Genomic DNA, 27,299 nt, shown 5'->3' with positions numbered 1-27,299 from the left:
CCCCATAATGGGGCTCATATCATCAGAAATAGATTACTCTCAGAGATGCTGTGCTTTTGGTGAGCACTTTGTGTCCTCACAGTTCTGACCTGACATCAGTCTCTCCTCGTCATTTTGACGTGTGCCACTCGTCGGACAAAGTAAGTCTGGAAGCCTTTCTATAAAATAAGTAGGTTGTCATAAAGTGTTAAAATAAAATAAAATTTGCTCATTTTGTTTCAACACAAGTGTTGGTCAAGAATGTATTTTTATTTATAATTTATAACAAGAAAAACAGAATACAAAAAACTGGAACAGGAAAATCCATGAAGATAAAATGTACAAACAACCTGACAACGCTTCTGTAAAATGATCGGATTTAATCATCACAACAGTCTGATTGTTGCCACAACTTTTAACTTCAGAAATGTTGTTATATTATAGAACGTGACACTAGGTCAAGCGCAGACTGTCTGAGGTTGATGGTCAACTTCATGGTGTACACTGGTTCCAGTGTCGTTCATTTGGTAACACCTGACAGAGCCGCAGGCAGCAGCAGATGGTGGGCTCATAATAGATGGTATCTGGTTCCTCAATCTTCATCTTTGTTTCACTTCTTGTCTGGTGTGCAGAGCAGGAAAACAGTGAGGGTTTAGGACTTTTAACCAGAGTTTTCTTTGTCACACAGCCCATGTCTATAAGTGCCTGTAGAAGAGACAGGGAGGATGAAATATTAGAGAAAAATAAGTCTTTTTTAAAAGCCTACTATGGTATATTGTAAAATACAATTACTTCAAGGGTAAATATGGATCATATAAACCATACAAATCATTACAGTGCGTCAATTAAAATCTACTTCAAATAATTCATTTCCATCTTCTAGTTTCTGACATTGGCTGATTTTTCTTTCAAAGTTCAATCTTCTGGATAAAATTAGTGTGTGGTTTGTGACAGGAGCCCATGATTATCCCCCACTATAAATATACAGACAACATTTTATTATTATTAATAATAATAATAATAATAATAATAATAATAATAATAATAATAATAATAATAATAATAATAATAATAATAATAATAATAATAATAATAATAATAATAATAATAAATTTATTCATAAAGTGCTTTCAGTCAAAGTGCTGTACACAGAGATAAAAACAATAAAAACAGAAAAAAACTATAAAAACCGATAAAAACAATAAAAACAAAACAATAAAAAAAAGACATCAGTAAAACAAATAATTTAAGATTATGTAAAAGTAAACAAGTGGGTCTTCAGCTCAGTTTTAAATCCATCAATGGAAGATGCCTGCCTGATTTCAACAGGTAGATCATCTGCATACTAATGAAAACAGATCCCAAAAGAACGCAAACTTCTTCACTACACTCGTCTTCTCCCGTATCGATTATTGCAACTCCTTCCTTTCTGGCATTCCCGTTAAGCTCCTCTGTCGCCTCCAACTTGTCCAAAATGCAGCAGCTAGATTTCTTACCGGTTTTAATAGACGGCATTACATCACACCTATCCTGGCTTCCCTCCACTGGTTTCCTGTTCGTTTTAGAATTGATTTTAAGATTTTACTCGCCAAGGTCTTGCCCCAAGCTACATTTCTGATCTGCTGACCCCTCATGAGTCTGCTCACAGCTTTAGATCCTCAGGTGAATCACTTCTGGTCGTTCCAAAGTCGAGGTTTAATCTAAAAGACCCCTCGACTTTGGAACGACCTGCCTGAGGAGATGAGGCTTGCACAGTCAGTAGCTTCTTTTAAATCACTTTTTAAAACCTAATTTTACAGACTTGCTTTTATATGAAGTTTACTTTTAGCTTTACTTAGTTGTAGTATTTTATTCTGCATTAAGTCCTGTTTATTTTAGATGTTCTCTCTTATTTAAATTTTAGCTGCCTGGTTCTTCTGTGTGATGTCGTCCCTCTAATTCTTCAATTCTCTACTTTTTTGACTTAATTCATTTTAACCCTCAATCTTGTTCTTTAATTTTCAAACTGCCTAGTTCCGTTGTTTGATTTGTGTGCTAATCTAGCTAATTATTCATTTAATTTATTGTGATTTTTACTATTTATTTTAACTGACTGCTCTGACTTGTCTCCTATATCTTGCTTGATTGTCTGTGTTGCATGTTTTAACTGTCAAAGCACTATGTGAACGCTGTTCTTAAGGGTGCTATATAAATAAAGCTGTTATTATTATTCTACATAAGTAGTATTGAAAATGTACTTTCACACAGACGACAAACAAACACAAAAAACTAAACATTTTCACTAGAAATGAGTTTATCAGCTGATCCCATGTCAAACTACTTCCTGTTTACCTTCACAAGGTCCAGCACTGCCCTTGGCTGCAGCAAATCTTTGTAATGTTCCATCAGTCTCTGCTGTGTGAGTCCAGGCCGAGACATGATGTGGTAAAGAATGGCCTCCAGCATGCCCTTACACACCGGTCGGTTCAGCGTACCATCAACCATTCGCCACGGCCGGCCGATGAAACTCATGCTTGTGGATTAGAGGCAGGTGATAGAAACAAAAAGAAGAGGTGAGACAGAGGAAAAAAGGAGAAGTACAATTAACTGTGGTAAGACTCAGTCCCTCACAGTCGATACTTACTCGTCATGAGGTGATCCTTGATCTGGAGAGCATTTCTTGTCATCTTTTTCACCATCTAAACTGTGTTCTCCGACCCTCAGATCTTCTGTGTTATCCCGTCTTTTCTCAGTTTCCCCCTTCTCCTTTCCTTCATCATCAGCCTGTGTCTGCCTTCTTCCCTCCTCTTCCAAGTTTACCTGTTTGCCTCCACTTTCCTCATCTTCTGTCTCTTTCTGCTGTTGTTCCGCATTTATTTTCTCTTTTGTTATGTTATTTGGTAATACATCCACTTCCTCTACGTCAGAGCCCTTGTCTCCGTCCACAGCCAGTCTTTTTGCTGGTGGTTCCTCTGTATCCTGACGGATTTCTCGGTTGCATCTCTTGTGCACAAACGACCGGCGGTAGGGATTCTCCAGTGAGGGGAGTCCGTCAGATGTGTTGTGCAACTGGGACCATTGCTTGGGGTTAACAGTCAGCAGCCATGGTTCAGCGTGTTGCATGAGCACCCAACGGACACCCAGACTGCCAACTGTTACCGCCTGACCTTCTTCCTGGAAGTCCTGGAAAGAAAGGGGGGACGGGTGGTATCTTTCTTAAATCTTCCTAAAATCATAAAGAGCAGTGAAAGTGAAAGGAATGCAAATTAGCTCGCTACCTATACTAGCAAGTGATTGCTACTCAGAATGTCAAGGAGCTTAGCAAATAACTACATCATTTATGAGTTTACAGACCCCTGTTAGGGATAAACTATTTACTAAGTGAATATCCAACAACATCAGAGTTTAGGCAAACCTTCTGCCTCTGACATACAGTGATGGAAAAAGTTTTCCAGATCCCTTAAAATTTTACACAATCTCAAATATTATCATGAAATATTGGAGGAAAAATCTTTTTTGTGTTTAAAAGGTGTGGCTGCATTAGACAGACACAAACAAATGATATTTTTTTGTTTATTGTTTACAAAAAAAACTAACAAAACTAAATTCTTGACAGTTTCAATGTCAGTTGTCAACATTGTCGGTATCAAAGTCAACAAATAACAGAGAATGCTGTTGGTTTGTCTGTATTTCTGCAGAGTGCATCCAACTACTGAAGAACTGCATCCGCACTTCGTGGCTATCTGGTGGCAGCTGTACCCTTCCTGGCTATCAGAATCTGCCATCTCTCTTCAAGCGTGTTTCCTGTGATAAGTTCCTTTAGCCATTTTTATCTCTGAAGAACTTTCAAATGTGCTGATTTTATATAGACACGAAGCACGGCAGCAAAAATTGTGTTTTGTACTAAAAAGCACAACCTTCATTAATGGATCATTGGTATTAAAATGACCCAATACTTAAAATTTCTTGTGTTTTTCTATGGAACCAAACAATTTAAGTTTTTAATGGCTTTTTGGGGATTTGTTTAGTATTTTTGCTGGGACTGTATTAAAAGAAATTGCATTTGAAGACCTAAGAGTGATTCTTAATGCAATATTTCACACATGCATGGAGTCTCCGAAAACTTTTTTCCAGCACTGTAATGTTGAAGACATGTTGAAGCTCTAGTAGTTGAAATTACATCTTCATTCATAGTACTTCACTATAACACTGCTGCATACTGGCTATCCTGTGCTTTTATAATAACTTTTTCAGTGGAGCATTTAGTACTTGTCTTGCAGTCTTTTCAGTATGTTGTTGAGTACATGTTTAGGACCCTTTACCAGAGTAATCATTTTGAAATGAGTCAGATGAAGCCAGCTGGAGAGCTATAAATCAAGCACCTTTAGTTTTTAACATTAATGTGAATATTACATTGCAAATCTTCTGTCATTGTCATGATTAGAAACACTTCAAGGGGCCTGCAGGCAGAATGTGACGTTGGCACCACTGCGTTCTGAAACCTACTGTTTCCAATCGAGCAAAGATCTTGTGCAACGTAGCGCACTGGTCAGCAAACTAGCACACGGATGTCAGACAGCTGTGATAAACACCCACACAAAATACAAAGCAGGATACAGATATCACATTTATGTCTGTTTCGTGTACTCATGTGAGGGAGTCTGATTGTTCCACACAGATGGTTACATTCTTCATGTAAATCAAGATTTTCTAAATTATTCACTAAGATTGTTTTCTTTGCCATTTCAAACATTTTCCTTGTAGTAAGAATTTTCCCACCGAAGCCAAGTGCAATATTTTCTTTTGGAATGTTTTTTTTGCAGATGATTATTTCACATATTATTATTATTATTATTATTATTATTATTATTATTATTATTATTATGCATATACTGCTTGGCTGGTGTAGCAACAGTAACAAAGCGGCAGTAGAGAACATACACAAACATAATACAGTCTTCTTCACTAGCTGTGCATGTGTTTACCTGCATATACTGCTGCAGGCTCCTGGTGCGTCCAGACTGTGGCTCCTGCAGGTCCATATGAGCCTTGTGAAGGTCATGTACATCCAAACCATTCTTGCCAGCTCCATGCAAGCTTCTCCTGAGCTGATCGCACGCTTCAATGTCCTGGGGGGTGTATCCTCTTTGCTGAATAAAGCGGCTGTTACACTCCTCTACACTGGGTCGAGAGGTGGAGGGTGAGTGGACAAAGTAGGTGAGGATGGAGGGCAGCAGGGATGGACCGCATTTAGTCAAGTCCAACGGTGGAGAGTCTGAAAATGAGGGAAAAAATTAAACCAAGAATTATACTTCTGCGGAACAAATTGTGTTTGTTGAAGTCCGGAATTCATTCATACTTACCCTGTATACTGAACACGTGGTGTGCAGGTGTGTTGCGCAGCAGCAACCTCATAATACACGACTCCACCACGATGTTGTCGCTGGTGTTAAGGTTACGTATTTTCACTGAAAACGAGAAACAAAGATGCTAAATGAAACAGTTTAAAATCTCACAAGGCTAGTAATTATTTTCATTACAGATTAATCAATCATTTAACTTTCTTAAAAAAATCAATTAGAGCTGTAGCCTCCAGGTTGATTAATTGATTAACTGGTCGACATGCTCTAATCTGATTCGATTCTTACAGTCAGACAATAAGGAGAACAACAGCCTTCTGATATTATTCCATGACTTTCAGCAGCAGTGAATGTTGACTCAAGAGTCAACGCCACTATGACACCAAAGAAGCTGTCAGTGTCGATGCATTTAGTAAAACTAACGGCCAAAAAGCTGAGTGCAAAATTTGCCAATAACAGTTTGCATATCGTAGGCCAACAGCCAACATGACAGATTACATGCACAGAAAACACTAATCTATCAAAGGAGAGAGGTAAAGCTTTACCTATGCCAGGAGAGCAGTATCCTCGCATTATCAAGTAGTTAGTGTGTGATGCTTGGTGTGCCGTCACTTGCAGCTTTTTTCTCCCCTCACAGTCCTCACCGTCATCGTCATCATCATCTTCTTCTTCGAGTGTTGCCATACTGGAAAGAAAACATTTTGACTTCTGTACATTCATTTAGACACTATTCCTTGTTGCATCAGAATAGGGCCTTACTTGGAAGTGTTGGTGTTTTGTTTTTAATTAGCTTGCATGTAAAAGTTTCATATAATAAGAACAACTGAAGTTTTTAAGTGCCTGTTAAAAACATTTTTTAAAAAATTTTGCTTTGACCTTACATCTGTGGTATTCATGTGTGGAGTGTGATGCATTTAGTGACTACTACACACCGCCTGGGGCTGTCTAAAAGTTTCATCTTGCTGAAACTGTTGTAAAAGTTTGTTGAATGACAATCCTTCCACTATAGAACACAAGGCAGAGTCAGGTCCACAACACACAAACAACAGCTCACCTCTTCACTACATCATTGTCCACCAGGCTGCTGTCCACCACCACCATCTGTTTAGGGATGGACAGGTGCACACTCAGCAGGCCCAGAGACATCAGGCTGAGAGAGACCACACAGGCGCCACCTGGAGAGAACAGAGAGAACTGCAACATGTCCGACACGTCTGGAGGACCCTCTGAAGCTCGAGTTGCTGCGCTGGACGTGGCTGGGGTTTCTGGTGGCGCTTCCATGGGCAGAAGGTCATCTGTCTGCTCTTTGCCAGATGCAGCTTCACCAGAGCCAGACGTGAGGCAGCCATCTGGGTTTGTCTGTTCATCTGATTTGCTCATCACCTCATTTTCCTCATCTTTTTTGTCCGCTTCTAATGTCTCTTCTCCTTCCTCTGTATCATGGTTGTTGTCTGCCTCTTTTGTAGAATCACCTGTTGTCCTCTCTGATTGCACTTCTGCTTCACTCACTGATCTGTCACCCTCTTTTCCTTGTTTCTCTTTTCTTTTTGGTCCTGTTGTACTCTCCAGCATTTCATCCTCCGTCTGTGACCTGTTTTCAGTTTCGTGGTAGAATTCTATGAGAGGCCTGTCATCTCCTCTCCCATTGTTAATTAGATTCCTTAAAAAGCAGAAGGAATCGGTGCACAGCGACTGAGGAAAACGCCATGAAAAACACCTGCCAGGAAGCAGTGGGACACACTGACATTAGACAGCTATTACTGCGAACAATTCATATTTGTGCTCCTGTCACTCTTTAACATGTCATTTTAAAACGCAACAAACAAAAGTCCTTATGATTTAACTGTGACATTTAAAAAGGTGAAAAAGAAGTGTATAGAGGTGACACAGGAAGAAAGGCACATAGTCCATATAAAAAACTAACAAATATCTGCTTAAGGTTTTTGGGTCTTAAATAACTTATGCAGCACTGTTTAAGATGGTGAAATCACAATAAAACCTAACCTTTTCCTCTACAAACAGTACCTATTAGTAATTGACTATAGAATGCTTGATCAGTTACTAAAAGCTTTAGGAACTCTGGTACAACATATCAAAAGTGAACGCACGCAATGGAGATGGTCCCTTACAATAAAATCAAGTAAATGCTAAGCGATTTAAGCGATTAACAGTGTGTTTATTCAGGTGGTTGTGTACCTGTAGTAGGACTGGGACAGCTGGTAGGACATGGGAAGGATGGGCAACGCTCGGTTCTTTTTTGGTCCAAACGGCTGATTGACACGACGGCGGTTGACCAGACCCCTCTTCCTGCACTCAATGAACACTCTGCACAGCAGCTCCTGGTTGTACTTACTGTACATGTGAAAGGCCTGAGAGAGAAGACCGACAAAAAATCAGACGTTTTGTGTGTTTTTCTCTGCAAGTGTCAAACTGAGCAAGGAGGATATAAAGTTGGTAACATGGACACATTTAAAAAAAACAAATCAAGACCTATCTGTTCCAGTTTATGTAAAGGAAATTCACAGATTTGGTTATAAAAGCATCGTACATGTCAGAAAATAATTACTGAAAGTGTGTAGTCTATGTAGTCAGACCATGTTTCATCATTTTTATGGTCAAGATTTTGTGGCTTGATGATTGGAGCCACACCTAACAAGAGTCCTCCCCAAAACATATAAAAACTAGACTACATAATTAGCATTTGTGGTTCTCTTCAATCACCAATTGTTAAACCTACAGTCCACAGTTTGGTAACGGCCTGTAAGTTTACCTCACAAACTCTTTCATTCATATGTAGAACAGCTGTGCGTCCTGATTTGAATTTCATCAGTAGGATAAGATGAAGAGGAGGCAGATGTATATTGTGAAGAGTCATACTGATGGAGAGCTGAGGACCACCATCAACATCTGCCTCTTCAGTGACCATTTTACATTGAGTAGTTTTACAAACTATAATCAGAGATAAACTGGGATGAACAGATCATTTCCTACTGGTGAACCGAATATCTCCCTTCTCAGCCTTAATCCGGCTTTCCTACAGACATCACCAGCAGTTTCTGTCTACCAGTGAGTTGAAGATACCCTGTATGCTTTATGATAGTACATAATTTATTCCACAGCAACAACGTGATAAAAATATTTCAGATCTACAGTATGCATTTTGATTGCTACTGTTTCACATGTCCCAGCGTTTCAGAGTCTAGAACTGTTTATTATTTTATGACTTTAAACACAAACTTTCTGTAGTCTCTTCTGAAGGCTGCATTTTCACATCTTATTTTTCACTGTGAAGCACTTGCGGAGATTTTGCTCTTGAAAGATTCCATATAAAAACACTTAAAGTTAGATTTTGTGAGGAGGAATGAAACCAATGACGGCTATACCTGAAATGATCTGGAGGATTTCATCTGGCTGTTGGTCATGGCCAGAGTGCTCTGGATCAGGTTATGCAACACTATGGCATGAATGTCTTCTGTGCTGCAGCAGAACCACACAAACAAACAATAATTATTATCAAAAAAGAAAAAAAAACATATTAAGGGAAGAAAAATCTAATAATCCAACTTAATCCTTACCAACTGATGGTGTCTCTAGGGGACACCTTTCTTCGATCATCTATTGCAGAAACCTTAAACCTATAAAGACACAGAAAAACATCACTTTACATTCTTTACACTCTGTCCTAAGTCAGCATATTAAAACTTGTTTTCTTACCGTGAGAAGAGCTGCTGTTTCGTGTCAGGCATGATCAGATCACCAGCGCTCAGGACACAGCTGAACTTCTGTCTGAGCAGCCTGATGTACTCCGAGAACGCTTTGGCACAGTCCTAAAACACCACAGACTGAAATATTAAGCCCTCAAGACAACTTAAAACTTGAACAAGGAAGAAAAGGGCAACAAGTAAAACACACCTCTGGACTGTCAGGAACAGTCGGCTTGTTCTCCTCCAACAGCCTCATCAGAGTTTCGTCCTGGAACACCTCAGCCAGACAGATCCTGCAACAGATATTTAATGAGTGTAACTGCGTGGGTCGCTGTGTTTAAAAACATCTGTTATTATCTGTACCTACCTGTAGTTCAGAAGTGTCTGAGGATTTTTCAGGATGTATCTTGAGCGACGTCCAACGGCGAGCGATGTTTTATCCATTGATATCTCAAACTCTGCGTGGAGCATGTCTCTCACCACACAGTGAGGTACGAACGGCCTTTTTAACTGCAATACATCGAATACTGCATTTTATGTTTCGATCCAAACAAGCGTGGGATTTATGTTTCTTCATATATGTTTAAAATTTGCTATTTTCTTTATCACAGGGCATAAGACAAGAGAAAACGTCTGTGGCTAAAATGTGCTTGGTGTTCGGAAAAAGAATAAAGAGCAGTAGAAGACAGTGATTTCCAATCTTTTTTGTCAGATATTTGGTGAGGGCTTTCAAAACAGCACTACTTTGTAGTGTATCACTGGTGAAAACTGTTTTAGAAACATTTCTTAGTGTATTTGTGAGTGTACCTTGCTGTTGAACAAGTGTGAGGCCACACTGCAGAGCATCATCAGTGAGTCTTCCTGAATAGACCAGTAGACTCTCTGTTTGGTCATCATTTTCAAAGCCTTATGGTCCGCCTCGTCATGGGCAGGAGTGCGTTTCTTGGGCTCTTCAAGGCAAACAACAAACACACACAATATGTCAGCTTTCCATCAGATGCATACATTCTATTTTATGTTTACCTGCACTCACTGTACCTTTCCTTTTCTTTCGGGGGGGCTTGGTGACATCCTTTTTGGATCTCCTTCTTTTCTGTCCCTTTCCTCCAACCACCTGTTGGTTTCTGGAAGAAGGTTCTATCGCCACCTGGTGGCAAAGACACAAGAAGGGAAAACAGTTTATAGACAGTACAGTGTGTGTGTTTAACTCTTCACTACTGACACTATTGTGAGATTAAGAAACCCAAGAAATGTATTATGTTTTGGGCATGGAGCTTATTACGCTGATCAAAACAGACAAACATGAAATTGGACATAAACAAATGGAGACTTAAAATAAGAAGAGACGTGTCTGTCATTTAATTGTTATTAAAGCATTTAAAAACCCTGGAATAAAAAGCACCAATAACTTTATCATTGTCACCTCTATGAGGTTAATATGATATTAGACAGACCAACAGAAAACATACTTGCTGGAGCCGACAGAACAGCTGAGTAAAGACAGCTTGTTGGTAGCAAAAATACCTGTTGCAGGTAGGCATTGTGAAGTGCGTTTTTCAGCAACAGTAAAACTGAGTCTATTGGTCACACACAGGTTAACTAATGATAACTAACAAAGCTCCAACAGTCCAACAAAAGATCTGTCTTTCATGAAGGCTATAATAAGTTTTGTTGACACAGTTTAAGAAGCATTGATTGAACATTATAATCAATCTGGAGAATGTAGTTTTTAATGCTATTGGACTGTACTGCAATATACTGCCACTGTTTTCACTCTTTTGCCCGACCCATTTATATCAATGGTAACAGAACTACTAATCTGTATAATGCAGCAACAGCAACAACAGCTCCTCAAATTATATCTGTTAAAATGATTGGACTGTTAGTCAACATGTTGAAAACTGCTTCCACACAAGCTGAACATGGTGAGCTTTGAGAAAATAAGATTTATTACAAAACAGTTAAACTACACAACTTAAGGCTTATTGTACCTAATAAACTGGCAAATGAATCTATTTATATGTGCGCATTATAAAATAATAATGTAACAAATTGACATAACTCATACCTTAACGTTTTCTACCACCAGTGGTCGCTTGGCAGTAACATACCGAGGTGCAGTGGTTCCTCCTGTAGTTAGAAGGATTGTTAAATTGTGTGAAATTACACACTAAGCAGTTTAAAAAAAACCTAAAGGAAAAATATTCTGTTCAAGGAAACCCACCAGCTTTGAGGGCAATCCTGAGAACATTTCTACTCAGGAGGCTCTTCAGTCTGTTTTTGGTCTCCTGTGCCTCGGAGCCAGTTGGGCTCTGAAAAAAACAAACCACATTTAATAAGGTCTTTGTTTGCGCACAACATGCCTATCTACATGTTAAGTGTGTGTTCTGCGTACTTACTGATTTAACAGCAAGCAGGTGATTAGTCCACAGCCAGTTGCGTTTAAGATGAGCAAAGAATTCAGAGTCCAAACCTCCGGCGCCTTTACCGTCTCCTGGTATCGAACCGTCATCACACGCTTCATGATTGCCCCTGTATGTGTACAGAGACATGTTCATCTGTATGACTTTAAAAAAACTGTGATAAGTTGTGTCTGTACTGCTCAAATCAGATTTTTGTCAAAATTTAAGTGTCAGCTCCTTGATTATCAAAAAATGTGAGGAAAAAAAAAGCAAGGGAAGAGGTAGAGTGAGTTAAATGTATTGATAAAAATGAAAGTGTTGGCACTTGTATGGGCGATTATATCAGTGTTTTTTCTTGATTATTGTCACGAACTCCACCTACTTCAGCAGGTAAGCCATTCCTACGAACACGTAGCGTTCATGCACAAAGGAAGGAGCAGATTCTTCATCAGTGGCATTTCTCTTGCCACGGATTAGCCCTAAAAAAATGCAAACAAAGATTTAAAATCACACCTTCAACCTTTTCTTTCAAATCAAAACTAAATTTGACGACTGGCTGTGCTGTGAGCGTGCTTCTATGGTTGTGTGTGCACGTACCCAGTGGTGTATTGAGGCAGACACACATCAGGTCGAACCAGTAGTTTTCCACATCCTCAGCAGTGTCCAGTGTGTACTTGCGCCTTTCAAATGGTTTGTCAGGTGACTCTGTGATCAGCCAGTAGTGGGGGTCAGCGTTGGTGGTGTCAATAATAGTGGTGTTGCGTCTCAGATACACAAACACCTGGATGGGTGTACAGAGAACAAATATGGAAAATTTGAAATTTAAACTTAACGCTGATACAAATTTGTTGATAAAAACATAAATAAAATACTCCTTTTAACTCATTTGTAGCTACATTTACTGCTGTTAATGGCTGATTTTTGTGAAAATGTGAATCTTTAAGTATTCAGAGACATATTCTTTCACTTGCATTCATGTTAGACTTTTTCTAAGATTAAAATAATTTCAGGAATGTTAAAATTATTCATCTTTCTTTTTAGTTGGAACAGGTTCCTTCCTCAGTCCTTTAAAATTGCTGACAAAACACTGTGGAAGTGGACTCAAACAGCACTGCTTATTCATTATTGATGTATTCTGCTTATTCTGTAAAAATATAGCACTAAGCTATATTATTGATTATTGATTTTTGATATTTCAACCTTGTAATGCTGAACTTTATAGCAGTTCTATGTTTCTGAAACTGTTGAATGTTCTGCATTCACTTATTTTAAGTCCAGCACAATGGCAAACTAAAGGAAAACATTTGTTTCACTCTGTCTCTCCTGCAAACATTTTGTCTATAATTTAGCAGGGTAACATCTGTTTTTTATTCATTGATTGAATTTGCTTTGACAGGCATAACTTGATGTTGTCACTTTGTACCTGATCTTTCTCCTTGAACTTCGTTGTGGGACCATACTGCAGCAGACCCATGTACACCAACTTCTGCAGGCTCTCATTAAAAAAGAAGATGTATTTTCTAAAAAAAAAAAGAAAAAAAGGGACCCATAAATACTCAAACTCAAATTACAGTCATGATGTGTTAGAGTGACAGAAAGAAAGTCACCGTTTATAAAGCAGCTGTCGTCTCATTCTTGCAGGAAGCGTTCTAACGAGGTGGTGTTGCATCACAGGATCATTCAGATAGTCCTCCAGTCCATCCACCTGTCAGCACAAGTCAGTAAATGTGCTGTTATGCTCTGCATGTGCCCTGTCTTTGCTTACTGTGAGGTGTGCCATCAACAATTACTTATGATGCAGCAGAACAACTCGGCTCCAGAACAGGTTTAAACGCAGAAAATCTTCTTTGGTAGAAGCTAGAATACTTCAACCAACAGAGAAGAGAGGCGTTCACACCAGACATCCAAAGAACATGAAGATTAAAATTTTGTCAACAGCCTAAGCACATGTGTGTCTATACTTTTGACTTAAAGGATGATCAGATTCTCTTTTTGGACCAATTAAGGCAGAACACCAGGTAATTTAAACAGGTTCAGATACTTTCTCATCACTGTATAACAGCGGCTGTGTATATGACAACAGAATGCTGCCACAGATAGAACCTGTGGATCATGTCACCATAAGAGAAATAACCTTTTCACAAACATGCTAAATAAGACAGACTGTACACTGCAAAAACTCAAAATCTTACCAAGTCTATTAATTTTTAGTCAAAACGTCTCATGCTACTTGATTTAAGATAAATTCACTTAATAAGTGACATTTCAGCAAGATAGACTTGTTTTATGACAACGCATCTTAAATATCTTGTTAAGTCAAACAATCTTGAAATTATCTTGTTGTGAATTGTATTTTAGAAGAAACAAGGTTCGTTTTATTTTTCATACATTTTTCAAGCTGAGGTGTTATTTGTAGAAGCTACAGAATCTTGATTTAAGAAATAAACTTCACTTAATTCAAGTAAATGTGTTTTATTGGAAAATCACCAATCAGTTCATATTGTCAAGTTTGCTAATGCGTTGCATGCAAATTCGAAAATAAATAGTTTATTTCAATACTAGACTTGTTTACATGGTGTAGAGTTATTTATAAATGAGGGAGTAAGAACCATGGTCATATTTACAACAAATGTATTTTCAACCAACTGTGTGCAGACGGATATCTTAAAATGTTTAAATCACACTTTTTAATCTTGTTTCAAGGACAAGGTGGTCTTAAATCTAGAGTCATGTCACTGTTATAAAACCTAAAATAAGTAAAATACAGCTTAAATTTTGTACTCAACACAAATGTTTAAAAAGCAAATGTCTATTTTTGAGTTAAAAACAGCTGCTTTTGGGCATAACTGGCTTATCCTAAAACACAACACCTCCAAATGCTGTCAAAACACGACTAACTGTGAGAAGACATATCTCAAAATGCTTCAGTTAATCTTAGTAATCTTATTTCAAGTACAAGATGGTCTTAAATCGAGAGAAGTGCCACTATAATACAACTCACAATAAGTTTAATACAACTCAAATTAGGAGGTTACATGAAAGCAAAAATCTATTTTTGAGGGAAAAACTGCTATTTTTTTATTTATTTATTTATTTATTTTTTAAAAGCATGTCTGGCTTATTTTAAGACACCTAAACTTGACAATCCTGGTAAAATATAGCTTAAATAAGTTTTCCCAGGTAATTTTAAGATCTCGATATTCTAAATATCATATCTTATTTCAAGAAATCTTACCAAGCCATTTTTCACTTGTTCTACTGGCAGATTTTTTTTCACTTATTTCAAGGTTAAAGTTCCTTGAAAAAAGTTTTTTTTCCCCTTGTTTTGAGAGGGTCATTGTTTCCAGTGTATAACCTCCTTTTAAAGTCAAAACCATTTTTTGGTGCTCACCTGATAATTAACCTGTATAACCTGAACAAAGATGGAGAGAGGCAGGCAGAGGAGGAGGTCGCCCACCATCGCCCAGCCTCTGGTGTAGTCTTTGTGAAGACGGACAGGAGGGACGAATCTCTTCCATGAGTCGTCATCAACATACACTATCAGAGCAATGTAGAAAATTACAGACAACAGAGGTGCTTATTTGGGAATAAAGAATTTAAAAAGACAAACGTTAAAAATGCAATGCAAATTCACAGTTCCTACTTAGCAGACTCCCTAACCTTTCATGTCAGACGGACCAGGAACTGATTTATCTTTGGGCTCCTCCCCTTCATCACCTGAGATCACATCAAAGTTGTGAACCCTGGAGTCTTCAGCCTGCTGGTCCACAGAGCTGCTGCCAGCACTGTCAGATGTTGAGTTTTCCATTTCCTTCAGATGCTGTTTTGCAAAACTGTCGGTGTCTTTGGCGTCAGGATCAGAGTTGTTCTGGCTAGTTTGTGTTTGACTGGTGGAGTCGGTGCAGGCGGAGCTCTGTTGCAGTGGATGCCCGTAGATCAGGTACCAGAGGAAGGTATGAACAACGCGCAGACGAGGCATCTTAGGTTGGAAGCCGAAAGTCTTACTTAAACCTCGAACTATAAAAGCAGGCAGAGAGAAGAAGCAAAATCAAGGACAGCATTTAAGTTATTAAGCTGAATACAGCAATAAAGCACCTCCTCGAAGATCCAGAATCAAATGGGAAACCAAATGAACCTGTTGAGTATTTATAGAGTTGTACAATATTTAACGTCTAATGTCAGAGCATCGGTAGCTGCTGGTTCTACAGTTAAAGGCTCATAACTGAGAATGTTCTCTCTCATTCAGTATGTATGTACTTAGACTGATATTATTGTATAATTTGGCTTTTGAAATACATGAAATACATGCAGTGTGCAGTTCCTCTTCAGAAAAATATAGTGATCTATAATCAAAACAGAACCTATTGTAGGCTTGAACTCCGAGTCATCTTTATTGCCCCCTTTCTTTCTGTCATCCTTGGTCTTTTGATCTCGGGCGCTCTCTTCAGCGTGCTGTAGGCTGAGGGAAAGAAAAGTACGAAAAAAAAGTGACAGAAGGCAGGAGTCAGTTGAACAGAGACTTGGTCAAGAAACAAGATATGCTCATGTTCTACACTCAATACTAATTCTAAGTCAGGATTGAGTGTGTTGTACATTTTAGTAACAGTGGTGAGACTGTGGGAAAGCAGAGAAAAACTTGATCTGGATGTCACCAAGCTATTTAGGCTATGTTCACATTATACATGCTGAAGTGGTTAAAATCAAGACATTCAGATCCAATGTTTTTATGGAGGTAGAAACAAAAATGGAGATCTGATATTTCATATCAGATCAGAATCCAATCTCTGGCTATGCCAACGCAGTCAGAATGATCAAATTGGAATTTGCATTTCTTTTAACATCTCACTTCTCTGTGCAAAATCTCTGTTGTCCTCAATCTGTGTTAGTGTGGTATAGTCTGGATGAGACAAATAACAGTTACAGAGGTCAATAAATAACATCAAAGTATTCAGTTTGTGCTCACCGTACAGCTGTGTAAGAGCTGGAGATTTTAAACCGGACCTGCTCAATCACTTGCTTTACTATCTCATCACTGGGTTCAATGGACGGATGAACAACCAAGTCAACCTATATATGCAAAAACATCAGACAGACACATCAGGCTGAGAGATTAAACTTGATACGTGATGTCCGTGACTAATTAAGTGCATAAGTGACCTAACCCTAACCTTACACTAATTCAAGCCAAGCAATTAAAAAATATAAACACCACTGGTTACATACATCTATCTATCCATTATTTATACACCACTTAATCCTCATCAGGGTCGTGGGGGGGCTGGAGTCTATCCCAGCTGATTTAGGGTGAAAGCAGGGGACACCTGGACAGGTCACCAGTCTATCACAGGACTACCCATAGAGACAAACAATCACACTCACATTCACACCTACAGGCAATTTAGAATTACCAATGAACCTCAGAATGTTTTTGGACTGTGGGAGGAAACCAGAGTACCCAGAGAAAACCCACACCTGCACAGGCGTGAACATGCAAACTGGACACAGAGACATCCCAGGCCGGGATGCGAACTGGGGATCTTGTAGCTGCAAGGTGATGATGCTAACCACTGAGCCACTGTACAGCCCTGGTTGCATACATAGCGTAAATCATTTATTAGCAAAGGCACTACTTTCCACTACTAGACAGTAACAGACGTCAGGAATAATCAAAAGCTGCTGTTCTTCCATCTGTTGTCTCTGCACATTTCTGAAGTGGAGTGGCAGTCAGGGTGTGACGTGTGCATGTACCTTCTTGGTGATGCCATCCTGTACAACAGTAGTTGTAAACAGCTTAAGCAAGCCTTCTCTAGACAGACCGTGGATGAGACGTACAATAGTCTTCTTGCAACACTTTGAACTAACACCACTCTGCTTCTCTTCGTCGTTGATTATCTTCTGCAGCCTGTAAAAACACAGCACGGTGAGATCTTTGTTCCCTCTCTTATTACCTGATAATATGCTTTAAAATGAACTAATAACAATCAAGGCACACTGACGGGAAAAGGCCCTCTATGATTTTGAAGTTACGAACGGCCTCAACAATCAGGTTCTTCCTTCTCAACAGGCGGTACGTCTCGTGAGAATTCCTCAAAGACTTTTTGGATTTTTCACACACAGAGCCCTGAAGGAGGTGGATTCAGATGTTACTTTCAGCACTCAGTTAGACAAATTAGCTTCAAACTCTTCTACCCTGAGGAAAAACAAACCACTGAAATCGACCCATTAGACCCACCTGTGACTGGAAAACACTTTTAACAACCACAGAGTTGTTGTCTGAGGAATTCTCTGCTGGATTTAACACCTCACGCTGAGGCAAAGAGCTGGCAGAGGTTGAGCTGGACTGAATCTCCTCATCCACTGAAGCTTGGACTAAATAAAGAAATAAACAAGCCAAATATGAGGGCAGAACAAAAATTAACACACAGTTTATACAATATTGTATCACAGAGAAGGATGCAACTCTGAAACTAATCACAATATAAACCAATCCTGGTAATTGGAGCCACAACAAATAAAATACAACTTAACAGAATTTTTCACACATGAGCTTTGTAACATTTTAATTTGTCACCTGTCGAAGTGAAACAAGAGACCTAAGTAGAAGTAATGATGAATGAAACATTAAAATATTGGTAAACAGCGTCATCTGTTTATATAAAAACATAATTGTAACATGTGTCTGTCTGGATGTGCGGCCCTGTGATAGACTGGCGACCTGTCCAGGGTGAAACCTGCCTTCACACTCAGTCGACTGGGACAGACTCTAACATCCCTCCACCATACAGAGGATTAAGCAGTGTATAGGTAATGAATGGATGGAATCTTTAAAATTACACAAATAAATACTGCTTGCTTTATTTTTAATAACATGTTTCAATTTAATTTGTTATGTTTAATTTAGCCACGAGACCTGTGGACCAGAGCATCAATTAATTTTAAGTCGGTTGAAATATGATAAAAACTGCCACCACAAGTTCACTCGTGAACTCAGAACAAACTTGTATCAACTAATTATAGCAGGTTTGAGATTAATTGTTTTCCAGCAGCACTGTTCTGAGGGATGAATGACAAAAAATAAAGCGGAAATATCACTTTTCCTTCCTTTAATATTTGCACTTTTCTGAGGTGTAGCAAAAGTGTATTTGTATGGGACCATTACTGGGAATTACCTGGTGCAGGAATGGACTCTGAGTCACGTGTCATACTGGTCATGGATTCGCTGCAGGGCAGAGTTTCACCTGAATGATGACAAATGAGGAAGATAACATAAACCTTTAACTGACACAGTCAATACTTGTCACAAATGAAAGGTTATGATGTGAATTTTGTCTACTTTTGTCTACTCACATTCAGCCAGTGTAGACTGCATGATGGACATGCCAGGTTGTGTCTGCTGTGTTGCCATACTGTCCTTTTCACCTGCTGTCGGTCTTCTTGCTGCTGACTTTTCTTTTGCTTTACCTCCCTTTCTGTCCGACTGTCCATCCCCTGCCTCCCCTTTTCTATCATCAAGCACCTGCTCTGCCTCCTCTGCATCTTCGGCGTCTCCTCCACCTGCTTTTTTATTCTTCTTGTCTGCAGGACTTTTGCCTTTTCCTTTTACTCCTGACTTGGGTGTTAATGATGCTGTAGTGGAGTTCGGTTCAGTGTTTGACGATTGTGGTGCAGAAGAGTAGAGTTGCTTCGTCCGTTCCCGCTCTTTGTCAAACATTTGGAGTCGATCACTGACTCCCACACACCTGTCAAGAGAGCAGAATAATATTTGGAACGAGTGGATCTTACACGCTAAAGAAAGAATTTAGAAATTCATAGTCATTTATAGATACACACTTATGGCTGATAAATTTGGTAGTCCTTTGCCGACCCTCATCCTCCAGGAATCCCTACAAAATAAAAGACAAAATGAAAAATAAAAACTACTTTACAATGTAATTCAACTTCAAACACATTTTTTGTGTTATAATGAAGGGAATTTGTTTTATTTGGTCGACGTCATTTACATCTAAACAGAAGAAAACACACACTTCACATTGATATACAGCCGAATACGAGAATATGATAAATTACTACATTAGACTAAACCAGCACTTTTCAACAAAGTAGAAACAAGCCAACAACAGTCTCACTTTGCAAGGATGGACTTGCTAAATGCCAATGTTGTATTGAGCAAGCATAAAATTTAACACATTCACCATCTTAATACAGCATGCTACTGGGCTAATATGTGCTCAGTAGATGGCACTGATGGAAAACTATGATTAATTTTATAGGTATTAGGTCATAAACTGAATTACTGGACAGAACAATGTCAGATAATGTTGGAAAATGAACATCTACCATATTTTCTGGTAATCTATTCAATACTTGTTGATGCACTTCGCACACGACAGTGAAGCTCATAGCAACAGAAGGAAGAAAAGTCAGAGCGTCACAAGGATCATTAACAATCATCATCTAGCAGATATTTCACAGAATAGAGAACAATCAGTATCTGTTGGTGCATCTAAAGCTTGTCATTACCACAGTCATGTGTATATTTCCTGAAAACAGTACTCATTAAAGAGACAGAACTTCTGGTTGTTCAGTGTAAGTATATTAAAATGTTATATTGAAAAAGTTACTGTTGCACGTCTAGCTTTTAGGTCACCACGAAAATAAGTTACAAATGCTATCAAACACCATTTTACACTCAAATCCGCAAGCCTCCTGTCTGTTGTCAGATTGCCAACAGATATGAAACGACTCACTGTATTTCAAAGAGGAAGGCTTTTCTTTGTGGTGGTTGACCTCTGTTGGGTGGGAAGCCCAAATATACAGTATCCGACAATTGAGAGTGTGTTTAATCTCTCTGCCTGTTTATGAGCCATTTAAATAGACTTCACTGGGTTAGACGTCACAGTTTTTGAAAGCAATACAAGAAAAAGCGTCATTTTCTGTAGGGAACAAATTTACCTTACCTTAATGAAACCATCCTTCTCCAACCTTCGGCAGAGCATCCGAGCTTCCAATTTACTGATGTTCATTCTAAACACGATGTCACGCTGGGGGATTCCCTTCGTACCAGAGGATAAAACTGCATCAGAATAGACGAGAGCCACAATTTATGCAACAGTAAACTGTCTGAATGATCACAGTGTAATGCCTAACTTTCTGGGTAGTAACATGTTTTGTTTATTGACTCTGTCTTCTTCAACATTGGATTTTGAAGTTAAAGTGCAGATTGAAAAGACAAATGTATAGTTTCACTGTCTGAAGCAAAGGCTAGGAATATGCAACTTTACTAGCTTCAACTGACAAATTAGTGACGTTTTGTCAACTACATACAAGTCGCTGTAACACCTTTATTAATACCTGACTGGATCTTCATGGAATGAGCGACAGTACTTTTGAGATATTTGGAATCCAGTGGGCAAGTAGCAGCTTTAACGCTGATGGGGGGCAGTGGTAAATTGATGAGTGGGAAAGTCAGTTGTCTTACAGGCTTCGTCTGGGATTAATTTCAAGACTTATGTTGACAGTGAAGCCATAAAGGTCTAGTGGGTAGGAGTGTGCAGGAGGATCTTTATTGCAGAAATGAAATATAATATTCATAACTGTGTTTTCATAAGTGTAAAACCCAGAAAAAGGGATTGTTGTGTTTTCATTAGCTTAGAATTAATCCTTTTATCTACATCAACATCGAACTCTCAAGAGTTGCTTTCAGTTCCTGAAGGAAATAAAGTTTTTATTGAGGAAAATATGATTGCACAAGGTTTTACTTTATTTTTTACTTTTTAACCCCTTTTGCTCTGTAGTGTGCAAAAAATATATTTTTTAATCGACTGGCATCAGGAGAATCCTTAACAACTTAAAATTCACTTTCAAGCTAGTACATTTGCATGTGCATAAGAAATTATCAGTTAGTGACAAATTCATTACACTGCTCCTAAGAAGACAGGACACCAATCGAATGTGGTTTGAAAACATTAACAGCTATGATCTTGTAAAATTGCTGTCATGATTTTTGTGTCAGAGCGACTCAAACACTAATTGCTGTCTGTGGGCAAGATTATGCCAAACCTACCAACATTTGAACTACTTAAAATAAAAGCCACAACAACATGAAGTCTTTTCAAATCAATCAGTTCCTTAACAGATGGAAGTGATCAAACGTACTGAGGTGATAGGCCTGCGACATGATGTCCCTCTCCATGATTCGCCCCTCTGAAGGGAAACCTCCTGTTCTTCCTCCAGCGTCATCTTCTTCATCTTCATCATCATCATCATCCTCATCGTCTGGGATGCCCTTCTTTGCATATGGCTTTATCAGCCTCACACAGCGCACAAGGACTTTACTACCTGGAAAACAACCAAATAATGCAGTGCAGGTGTCATGTCAAAAACATGGACAGCAAGAAAAAAAAAGTTGCAATTCTTTTATCACCGCATTACTTCTCTAAATCCAGTTTAAAAAGCGGTAATAAAAATATGTTTTCACGAGGTACAGGGAGGAGGAGAGGCTTTGACGTGGGTATATCACTGACTATTTAATATTTTCTTATTTATTTTATTTATTTTCTATTTTGTTCATAAATATGTACATAAATAACTATGGGAGTGGGGTACTGAGTGACTGATGGTGAAGGGGTAGGAGTAAATAAGCTTATGCTTCGCTGTACTCCTTTTTGGATACGCTGGGTTATTATTTTTTGCTTTGTTGTGCTTTATTTTGTTTTGTTGTTGTTTTGAATATTGTGATTTGTTTTGTGGATTTTTTTCCTCACATGTCCGAAACAAAAACATTCATTCATTAAATTCAGAGTACTTCATACTGACTTCATGAACTTCTTTTCATCATATTATAAAGTGCACTACACCTATAATAGGTTCAGTCAAAATACATCATTACACAGCAACACTGGCATGTTTTGTGGACCACAGCAGCACTGAACAGATTTACTGATTAATCACACAGGCCAGTGGCCCCCAACCTGCATTATGTTGGTGTTCCTTTAAACAAAGCGATGTCTTTTTGGGACTTCTCATCACATTCAGCATTTATGACAGTTTCTTCTCCAACTGTTGTTTCTGATTCCTTCTATATTAGGAATTTGATCCATTCATCCTATATATTCAGAAACTCCACTCACTAACTCCATTCTTTGGTTTGAGATGAGTAACTACAGCTGAATTAAGCACATCAAAATATTTAAGATAATAACAGAACAGAAGCAGCAGCTCAGTTATAAACACAAAAGTGCAATCCCCATGTGGGCTGTCAAAATAAGACGCTCCTTACCAAGACAGTTTCTAATAATCAGGAAAAACCTCTCAACTTAATAACTAATTGTACAGGTGCTGGCATGTTACCATTTTTGTTTGTACAGGGTCCAGCGCTGGGATCCAATTCCTCCAAAGGGTACTGGCAAAACTCGATCAACTTGGCAGCGCGCATGTATTTAAACAGACGCCGAAAAGTACTTTCATTCACCTGCTGCTAGAGAAGAGCACAGTTATTACCATAAAGATGAACACAAAAAGACCAACAGACACTCACAGAGAAAGATACTCACAAGCTGTGCTTTGAACATCATCATAGTAGCAAACTGACCCGGTGACTGTTGGAGACAGTTGGACACGTACTCCATCAGTACGTCATACTTAGTCCTCCTAAAACAAAGAGGTGGAGAGAAATTTGCTTGAAAGAGCGACAAAGACCAGAGTGGGAGCCTCAGACAGATATGCCCCTAAATGTTAGTACTGGGTTTGTAAAAGTAACATTGGCTTTTCTTCTTTTTAAATATGTTCAGTATTCCAAAAGCTAAGCACGGACTTGAATAGTATGTCAGTGACTGAAGAACGTTCAGTCTTGTACTGAACTCAAACTTCAAGAATTTTTCTTTATCTAAAATGAGCGTCTAAGGATGGAGGGTATTTTCTGATACACAGATTACAAAGCACTTTGTGGCAAATTTGCGATTATATGCTCCATAAATAAAACTTATCTGACCTGAAGTATATGCTCTCAGCTGAAACAATTTATCAACTCATTAATTTTGAATGTCATTTTTAAAAAAACACTAGACATAGGGTGGTTTAAGCTGCTAAAGTTTGAGAAAATGCTACTTATCTCAATGAAAATACTGACAACAAAACACAAATAATGGTTAGTTGTAGCCTTTATCTATCAAATAAATCAATCAAAAATCAGTAATCAAGGGTACAAATCTGATCAGTTCAAGGACAATTAGCTTTTTTCAACCTGGCGTGATTCCCATTAAAGTGGCTTTTGTGGCTCTCTACATCCATGGTAGAGATTCAGAGACATGAGGAGTCATAAAACAGTGTAACTAAAGGCAAAAAGCACATGCTCCCTACAGCTTTATAAAAAAGAAATGATTTAACATTAACAATTTTAAACATTGATTTAAAAGAAAAGAAATTAGTCAACCAGAATGGCAAACATTGTGCTATGGATTGGCTCGCTAACTGAATCACCAGCATATTCACCTGCACACAGCTGTCTGTTTGAAGCTGTGATGTGGAGGGTTTTTTTTTTTTGTGGCATGCGCAAGGGAGGTTGTGGAAAAGTAGATTTCAGCACATTAAAATGCTTTGTACTTCTTGTAAAGGGTTTCATTATATGAGGAGTTGACTGTACAGTTTGTTTGGTTCTCGGGAAGTGAAATGCCACCTTCAGGTAGGCAGTGTTAGATTAAAGTCACAAATTTATCGACTAGTTACACAACAAGGTTTAATATCTTCCATAGACATATTATGCATATTGTCTCGTCTGCGTACTTTACTTTGAATAAATGAAAAAAATGGCACTCATAAACCAAAATGACTTGCAATAGTCCTCATATTTGCTGACGCTCTTCGCCCAGATGAACGCTTGTTGGTACAACTGGAGGTGGAAAGTATAAAGCTACCACAGTCCACAGAGCCTCAATAGATGGAATATTAGGAATTATGCCAAGTTAAAAAAAAAAACATTCAAAGTTTACACCAAATCACAGAAACAACAGTAAAAACACATTTAGTTGCGATGCACTTCCTCTTTTGTCAATATGTGTTCAGTAAACAGTAAGCAGAAAAACAGTGCTGACAGTGAGGAAAATAAATCCAAACAGAACAAACAGACCTGTTTATATGGAAGCGTTTGAGCAGCAGAAGAATGGAGTGCTGCTGCTGTCCAGACTCCAGTCGTCTGATGTAGGCCTGCATGGTGACCAGCTGATGTCTGACAAGAGACTTCCTCAAGTAGTGAAACTTTCGAGCATCTACCCTCCTAAGACACAACACTGGCTGTTACACACAGAGTAAACACAGACCAACAAAGTGTCTGTGCTAAATGAACGTGTTCATGTCGCCTACTTGAAAGAGCCTCCATGCAGATCCCTTTGTAGCTCTCCTTGCCACCGGGCTCGACCCACTCTTTCCAACACACAGTAAGAGTCATCGGTGAGTTTTAAATCAGGATCGCTCTCACTTCCGATCAGAGTCCGAAATCGCAGAGTCTGAGACGCCACCACGACAAGTTTTCGCCCAAATCTGAGAAGGTAAGAAACAAGAGAGAGAGTGTGAAGTATAAGAAATACAGTAATGTACGACAATGAGATTTAAATGTTGTTGAAGAGCTTCAGCCAAACCCACAGATTATTTTGTGAAATATTACGCACCTTGCTAAAATACATTCACCATTCCTCACTTTAAATCTGATTACAAACCTCAAATTTGCAAAAGTATTTTCATAGTTCTCATTCTACTTACAAAATTAAATAACGCACCATATTTAGGCTTTATATGCTGAATGCTTGAATCTCTCCTCTATGTGCCCAGCCCATTTCCAACCATATTTAACTGTGGCAGTGTGTTGTTTGCAGATAAACACGACTTTGCTGATGAAATCAATTTACCAGTTAATGATCTCTACATACCTTTCCAAGGCCTCCTCCAAGTTGATCAACAGTGTGAGGGACTTGGAGCGGATGTGCTTGGTGACATCTTTCCTCTCTTTAAAGTGGGCGCATGACCCCTGCATCCTATCTTTGTTTTCTGGAACAACATGGATGGGGTAGATGTCTTGGTGGGTTTCTAAAGTTTTGTGTGTTATTTCATCGCTTTTCTCCGCATCAGGGTCCTGAAACCTGAAAACACACGAACATCACAAAATCTGAGTAAACTAGAGGCATGTAGAACATACAAAACATCCTACAAAGTAAGACGATTCAAAACCTTTCTAAAACTGAATGTTTCACTCAGTCCGGGACCCAGAGAGTCTACTGTTTCTATACTTGCTTTGAGCTACTTTTGAGCTTAAAACAATCAAAAAACGAAAAACTGAAACACATTTTAGACCCTGGCAAAGAGCATTACTTCCACTTAGGTAAAGATGCATTAGATATGACCAGCACTGGTGTCAGTAAATATGACTACATCCACAGAAATAGTCCAGAAGCTTCTGACAAAACATAGTCCTGTCAAATGGAGATGAAGAAGCTAGAAACTGCTTTGGACGAAAACGCTTGTAGTTTTGTCCTCATGTCATTCATATGAGAGCAAAACCACAATGTATTGAAAAAAAATCGTGTTGTAATTATTTTTGACAAATACTGCAATGCCAATAGTTCCAATGTTAATGGTGATGATCATTTTTGTATTTCCTTTTCCACCATAAAATTAAATTAAATAAAAATGACGTGATTTTTGCAGCAGTCTGTACTAAACAAGCACATTCCCTTACATGTGGAGAATATGACATGCAGGTAGGAACACCACAGTGCTTCATTTATAGTGGTTGATAGTGACATTTATTTTTGATTAATCGTCCAGCACTTGTTTCTAGCCTCTAAAATGCAAGACTTTGGTGCTTTTCTCTTGACGTTCACGACTATAAACTGATTATCTGTAGAGTTTGGCCTCTTTATCAGAAAAAAACAAGTGGATTAACTGAGTTGTAGCCCTACACAGCATCGCAAACTGGAGATGCTTCTTTTTGCTTTGCTTTGTGTTTTTATTTGGTTAGAACTGAGCCCTTTGTGCCACAACAAAGATGAAAAAGTCACCGGTCAAACAGCACGACATCCTCTCTCTCCTTAGGGAGCTCGTAGAACTTCAGGTCGGTGTTGCTGGCCAGATACTTCCAGATAAGCTCCTTGGTGCAGTCGTCGAGCTTGAGGGGAAACTTGGGCTCTCTATTTTCTAGCCGAATCCAGAGAGTGGGGATAGTTATCCCATCCAGTCCCTCCAAAGCCACCTCGTCCGGAACTATACTCCACGGATCCATAGCATGCTACGCACCGGGCTAGCCGCTAACAGGCTAGCTTACTCACAGCTAGCTGGAAGCCTCTGTTCCCGTTAAAAGCTCATAAATTTACCGGATATCAAAGACGAAATATTCTCCTCCTGACGTGCTTTCAATTCATATATCCACGTTAATGACTAAAGATATTAAGAAGAACTTGTTTACGAAATGATATTTCTGCCTCGTCTTCCAACTACGCTGTGTACGTGCTTACGTCAATTTTCAACTTTGACCTCTCGTTGTGCGTTTATTCGGAAAATCCACCAGGTGGCGCCAAAGTACAGTTTCTGAATTATCTTAATGGAGGTCTAAAAAGAATATTATTAATAAATGTTTTTATATATATATATATATATATATATATATATATATATATATATATATATATATATATGTATATATATATATATATATATATATATATATATATAGATAGATAGATAGATAGATAGATAGATAGATAGATAGATAGATAGATAGATAGATAGATAGATAGATAGATAGATAGATAGATAGATATAGATAGATAGATAGATTAAACCTTTATTAATCCCGCAGTGGGGAAATTTACAGTGTAACAGCAGCAAAT

At 38.5% G+C, this 27,299-nt stretch overlaps 1 protein-coding gene across 3 annotated transcripts; it reads right to left on the bottom strand.

Moving 5' to 3' along the window:
* Positions 1-211: 211 nt before the first annotated feature.
* LOC111587660 (general transcription factor 3C polypeptide 1) lies at positions 212-26,925 on the bottom strand. 3 transcript variants are annotated; one of them, XM_023297710.3, is made up of 40 exons: positions 26,472-26,925; positions 25,344-25,553; positions 24,781-24,957; positions 24,548-24,694; positions 22,977-23,073; positions 22,774-22,900; positions 21,580-21,762; positions 20,382-20,497; positions 19,255-19,307; positions 18,772-19,163; positions 18,594-18,662; positions 17,657-17,793; positions 17,421-17,545; positions 17,173-17,326; positions 16,388-16,491; positions 15,786-15,883; positions 15,085-15,441; positions 14,816-14,961; positions 13,032-13,129; positions 12,848-12,944; positions 12,022-12,205; positions 11,807-11,903; positions 11,422-11,554; positions 11,247-11,334; positions 11,091-11,152; positions 10,061-10,169; positions 9,830-9,972; positions 9,390-9,532; positions 9,231-9,315; positions 9,033-9,145; positions 8,894-8,953; positions 8,702-8,795; positions 7,515-7,687; positions 6,373-7,035; positions 5,864-6,003; positions 5,322-5,426; positions 4,944-5,233; positions 2,603-3,141; positions 2,311-2,491; positions 212-684 (listed from the first exon to the last, which is right to left on the bottom strand). In XM_023297710.3, exons 1-40 carry the CDS (start codon positions 26,690-26,692, stop codon positions 472-474), a joined length of 6,723 nt encoding a protein of 2,240 aa, XP_023153478.2. In that variant the 5' UTR covers positions 26,693-26,925; the 3' UTR covers positions 212-471. The 3 variants fall into 3 exon arrangements, with proteins under 3 accessions (XP_023153478.2, XP_023153479.2, XP_035798565.2); XM_023297711.3 differs by having other exon boundaries at positions 22,774-22,897; XM_035942672.2 differs by lacking the exons at positions 212-684; positions 2,311-2,491 and having other exon boundaries at positions 2,926-3,184.
* Positions 26,926-27,299: the final 374 nt, after the last annotated feature.

The sequence above is a fragment of the Amphiprion ocellaris genome, chromosome 4, assembly GCF_022539595.1.
Source record: "Amphiprion ocellaris isolate individual 3 ecotype Okinawa chromosome 4, ASM2253959v1, whole genome shotgun sequence".
In the NCBI taxonomy this organism is placed as follows: Eukaryota; Metazoa; Chordata; class Actinopteri; family Pomacentridae; genus Amphiprion; species Amphiprion ocellaris.
The sequence above is the reverse complement of the archived record's forward strand: the minus strand, read 5'-3'. Positions and strand labels throughout refer to the sequence as shown.